At 40.5% G+C, this 6,000-nt stretch overlaps 1 protein-coding gene across 1 annotated transcript in view; it reads right to left on the bottom strand.

Annotated features, from left to right (window-relative positions):
* Window positions 1-2,442: 2,442 nt before the first annotated feature.
* slx9 (SLX9 ribosome biogenesis factor) overlaps window positions 2,443-6,000 on the bottom strand; it is an 87,952-nt gene continuing 84,394 nt past the window's right edge. The window contains exon 6 of the mRNA XM_060828080.1: window positions 2,443-2,920. Within this exon, the coding sequence (XP_060684063.1) occupies window positions 2,797-2,920 (124 nt within the window). The 3' untranslated portion in view covers window positions 2,443-2,796. The remainder of the gene's footprint in view (window positions 2,921-6,000) is intronic.

Here is a 6,000-nt window from a genome sequence, read left to right as displayed (position 1 = left end):
ATTCCAAAAGTGGCCTAACCAATGTCCTGTACAGCCGCAATATGACCTCCCAACTGCCATACTCAATGCACTGACAAATAAAGGTAAGCATACTCAATGCCTTCTTCACTATCCTGTCGACCTGCACCTCCACTTTCAACAAACTATGAACCTGTATCCCAAGATCTCTTAGTTCAATAATACTCCCCAGGACCTTACCATTAAGGTGTACAAGTCCTTGAACTTTATGCAATTTCCCCAGAACTTTCTATTTGCCAAAGAGATGGCCTCCAATTTTTTAACATAACTGAGGCTGCTTACCATTGGAACCATTCACAAATCTTTCATCACCATTGCTAATGCCTGTGCATGCTTCCTGAGATGCAGTGCCCAGACAAGACAGAATAATCCAGTTGAGGCTAAACCAGTGTTTTATATAAGATTAACGTAACTTACTTATCTTCCTATTCTGGCCAATTCCTTCATTAGGTTCCTTTACTCAGGGGACTTGGTGAACTACTCAAAGGATATGACCTGGGGGTGTTGCAGTGAGAAAGACACTCACTGAGATCCTTGTAGACAGAGGAGGAGAACTTCTTCGAGGTGGGCATCACAGTAAGATTAAAATCAGAAAAAGTGAGGACTGCAGATGCTGGAAATCAGAGTCAAGAGTGTGGTGCTGGAAAAGCACAGCAGGTCAGGCAGCATCCCAAGAGCAGAAGGGCTTATGCTTGAAACATCTATTCTCCTGCTCCTTGGATCCTGCCTGACTGCTGTGCTCTTCCAGCACCACACACTCAACTCTGATCTCCAGCATCTGCAGTCCTCACTTTCTCTTACTCCAAGGATATGGTAGTGCACTCTTCCTAGCTTGGAGAGCATTCCAATCAATGATTAACTTGTTTGTTCTTTCTGTCCTCGAGAGAAGCTGCTCATCCCCTTACAGAAACCATCATTGATAGAATAGCCAAAACCACAGAAAACTGCAGTCTCTGGGTACATATCATGCGCTACATCATTATTCTAACAAATGATACACTACACTAGGGTCCATCCAGGCTCCAACATTAGTTCAATTTTAATACCTACATGCTCAATCATGTCATTAAAATGTGAAAAGGAGAAATGGGGCAACAGAGAATTGCAAGACCCAAACAAATAGGAGTTGGCCATACAGCTCTTTGAGCCAGGACTGCCATTCACCAAAGCTGAAACTCTGTTTCAACTTTCCGAGCTGTTCCACATATTTCTCAATTTTGGGTTGACCAAGAATCAATCTTCCTCTCTCAACCTTGAATATTTTCAATAGCAGAGCATTCACAACCCTCCAAAACATTCAAAGAAATTTCTCATAACAGTCTGAAATGAATGTCCCCTTAGCCTGAGATACTGTCTCCATCTTCTTGATACCCAGCCAGGGAAAACAATCTTGCAGTGTCGAACCTGCCAAGCTGCCTCAGAATAGTTCAATGTCAGAATGTTTCCAACTTCAACTCCCAGACAGTATAGGTCCAAGCTTTTCAACTTATCATGGGACAACCTTCTCATCCTAGTGGCCAATCTACTGAACCTTGGGTGCATTGCTGCTATATTCTTCCCTGAATGGGGAGATCAAAACTAAACAATATTTTATATGCGTGTTCACCAAATACCTGCAGACTGCAGGAACACTTGCCTAACTGCTGGCACTAAAATCCCTTTCAAGCAAAGGCTGATATTCTGTTTACCTTCCTAAAAATGAAATGGGAGTTAAATTAATTGGATAGCTCCTTCAAAGAGGAATCACAGGAATGATGGGCTGAATGGCCTTGTTTCAGTGCTGTACAGTTCTATAACTTCATCAGCTGCACATCTAGACTTCATAATAAGGTTAGAAAAAAATAAGACACTTTAGATGCATTCAACCATCACAAGGCACTCAATCTGTAATCCAATTGATTGCAATTAACATCAATATTAGCCTGCAGTAATCAAATATTCTACTTGGAAACTACGCAGAGAACAGCAAAAGATAACATTCCCATTCTCCCCTTTTCTTGTTACTTGGGGTAAAGATTCAATTAGCATGTAAGATTAGCATTTGTAATGTCATTATCAATCCTCACAAAGTTACTGTCAGTACCGTAGCTACCTTGTTTTAAGGCAGCCCGGGTCACTGCCAGGGTAATAATGAACTGGAAACCAAGTGGTTTCAGAATATGCATGGCTTCCTTCAATGAAAAAAAACAAATCAGTCGTGCCATTATTCGAGTGAAATGATACACCAGTGTTTGAATTGATTAGCCACAACAATAAGGGGAAAATCTGCTTCACAGCAGCTCAACATTCCAGATGCCACTGCATAAAGGAAATTAAAAACTTACCTCAGCTTCAGCAGATTGTCAGCTCGACCATAGGCAGCAAACCTGCATTATGAACTCTGCAAATTCATGTGGCCAGAACAAAGAAATCAGCAGCCAAAAATTAAATTGGAACAACTAAACTTTATTATTTTTAAACAAAAATATTTTAGAAATGTTTTCAGAAATAATTACGATAATTTTTGATAGAACATAGAGTTTTCTCCTACTTGCCCATTTTCAATGCCTCTACATCCAATGGGTAATCCTGCCTGATCTTAGGTTTCCATTAGCTGGACAGTGCAAGTAAGTTCAGCTTTTCCAAAAGGTACATCACCTGTAAAATTGTGGACAATCAGCATTTTCAGCATAAATCTGGAAAATATTTATCTGGGTCCAGTATTTGCTGATGACTCAAATGTTCACTGGTGACAATCAGGGTATTTTCCAGATTGGCTTGGGAGTACAGCTTCAGCTTTTACTTCAGATCCTCATCCTCCTGCCTCATTCGTTTGAGAAGATGCTCACCAATGACAGCGAGAGGATTGGCCTTAAATTCAGTATCCTCAATCCTAGCTTGGAACCTGGCTACCTCCTCCTCTCTGAAAGGCAATAACAAGTACATGATCAGCATAGAGGCAGAGGAAGCGGCTAAAGTGCATCAGCGTAACAGCAAACCACACAAAAATTCATCAGCTACCATTAACAAACACCATAACCAGTCAGAAAGTACAACCCAGAAATGGGAAATGAGGTGATGCACAGCTGAATGACATCACCGCCACAATTTTGTTCACTTGAGAGGCTGATGTTGTCAGCTCTGATTCCAAGTGAGATCTGGAAACAATCAACACCACATTTGTTCATGTAATTGTAAAAACCACAAACGTTCTTTGTACTTATAATGAGCAAACCTCGAGCAGAAGTATCATAAATTTCTCATATATGAAATGCGAGCAAACAAGTCTCTGCATTGTGCGGTTTTCATTGATCAACATCAATTTGCAGTACACCTGCAGCAGACCTGCAGCAGACAGACTAAATGCTCTTCACAGTCAATGAAAGCAAAGTCATGGAACATTTTTCAGATTGGGTTTGACGACTCTTGTCAGTTGAGAAGGTAAGGCTTATTGTGAGGATATAAAAAGTACAGTTGAAGTCACAAACAGATTTTATCAAATGGTAAAGAAGATTCAAGGGGCCGAATGGCCTCGTCCTGATTTGTGCTAATATGTTCTCACTGAGACCAGCACAATTCACTCCACAAAACACAATCCCACTTGTCACCTCCTCTACTGATCCATTTTCACTCTCCCCTTCATTCCTTACCCTCCCACTCATTTTGGTTGCTTCCTCCATCTTGCCACCTCTCTCCTAAGATACCACTCTTAGCAGAGGAATTGATTCTCATAACCTGACCACCAATGAAGTCAGATTGGCCAAACTACAGTTAATTGGCACATCCCTTGCACCCTGTGAATAATTGGACAATGTTTGTAGACCTTCAATCCTCTAGTACCTCACCTACGTCTAGTGAGGATTTGAAAATGATACTCAGAGCATCCTCGAGAAGCCAAGGATACAATTCATCTGGCACTAGTGATTTGTCCACCTTCAAGGATGGCAGTACGTCAACTGCTCTCACATTATAATAACTGTATTGAATATTTCACACTCCTAAGTAGAAATGATTGCATCATCCACCTTCACAAAGGAGATATTACTCTTCACAAGACTGCTGACAGGCCTGGGTGATTTACCTTTGACCTGAAGAGACCAACAGATGATAGGCACATGGAACATAGTACAATGAAGGGTATGTAGGTTAGTCTGATCTTAGAGTAGGGTAAAAGGCTGGCACAACATCGAGGGTCGAAGAGCATACTGAGAGACTTAGAGTCACAGACTTAATCAGGATATACAAAATATTGACAGCTTGGAAAGAATGGACACAATAGACAGAAAGATTACAGACAGCATGGAGGTAAATATTTTTCACCCAAAAAGGTGGCGTGTCTGGAATTCCCTGCCCAGTTCAATCGTAAAGACATGAAGCTTTGGTTCATTTAAATGGTACCTGGTTCTGCAGCTGCAGCACAACCAGTTTCTACAACATGGGAATTTTTTTTTCCAAAATCATCTCGCACAACCATGATGGGCTGGATAGGTTCTTTCTATCCTGTAATGTTTCAATGGTTCTTTAAATCTAATAGATGCATTTTATTTGTAAGAAATACAAGTTATGTGTTTTACTGCAGAAGCATGGCAATTCAAGTATTTAGCTTATAAATGTCAGTTTTTTAAACTTTTGCAACTCTCACTTTAAGTTTAAGCAAATGATTTTAAAAAAGCTTGTCAACCCCTGATTCAGCCCTAGGTCATATGCTCAAAGATCTGGTGGGGGAACTCTCAAAACTCTTGCTTAAATGCCACTGAGCCACCTCTTGTTTCCTTTCTGAAAGTAATTAGGTTAGTGGGCAATAAATGTACTAGTGGTAGAGTTAAATGTTACATCTGCATCTTCAAAAGGTGACAACATGAGAAATGAACAGCACATGATCGAGGTGGACTAAACTGGTTAGACAACAAAAATGCTGGACAATGTTGGGTCTTCAGATCAGTGACTATAGAAATGTGACAGAAAACACATGAATGTTAAATACCAAGGAAACTTGCCAAGCAACCAACACAAGGAGATTGAAAACCGTCAATACAAATATGATTAGTGAGGAATTTAGCAGAGATGCTCACACAAGCTTACTTGCTGATATCATTTTTAAAAATAGTGAAACTAACACCCACAAATACAAATTGCACACATGGATACTTAAGCTGGTCTGAATCAAATGAAATTGTAGCCACACCAAACAATATTTATATGAACTGTGTGAAGAAATAAACTTTGGACTATCTTTGTCATATGCAAAAAACATCAAGCAATTAAACAAATAGATGAGCCCCTAAATCCATCAGATGGACCAAGACTAGCTTTCTTAGAGAAGTTCCCTGAGAAGTGGGAATCTTGACTTTTCAGTCCCTTTGGTATTAACAGAAAATAAGATCCTTTCCTCTTTGTGTAGAACCTCAGGAATAGTCACACTCAAACTCCTTACATGGCCCTGACTTACCCTGGCAGATCATGACTGAGCATTAACACTAAAATGTTATGAGGTGGAGGGAAATCCTGGCCCTATCAACTCCAATTCCTGTCATCCAAGGTTTCTAAAACAGAGGAAACAGAAGGGCTGGTAGGGTTTTTGACAAGACTATCAAGACCAGAGGTTCCCTCAGTTGCTCTGCCTACAATTGTTGCAGGTACATACTTTCTGGCGGATGCCTCTCTTGCTCTTCCAGTTATGGGGTTTCTGATTGTCACATTAGACCAAACCCATTCTCAGTGTAAAGTCTCAGTCGAGGGGAGTCAAGCACTCAAGAACTTGCAGGTCACGTTAATTGCCCTGGCTGGGAATTTTGTTTCTAACACTCAATATGTTCATTACGCTTCTGGTAAAGAGAAGGTTGATCAAATTGCCTTGAAGTTTCTTCACGCTGACTTTTCAGTTTGACATGAAATACTTGCCTAAAGTGCCAGAGCAGGGCTGACCCTATAGAAGTGGTTAGTTTGAGCATTAACGTATGTAATTTAACATGTGCAATGATTCCAAAAATCTCAGTGAACAGT

This window comes from Hemiscyllium ocellatum, chromosome 7, assembly GCF_020745735.1.
Source record: "Hemiscyllium ocellatum isolate sHemOce1 chromosome 7, sHemOce1.pat.X.cur, whole genome shotgun sequence".
In the NCBI taxonomy this organism is placed as follows: Eukaryota; Metazoa; Chordata; class Chondrichthyes; order Orectolobiformes; family Hemiscylliidae; genus Hemiscyllium; species Hemiscyllium ocellatum.
The sequence above is the reverse complement of the archived record's forward strand: the minus strand, read 5'-3'. Positions and strand labels throughout refer to the sequence as shown.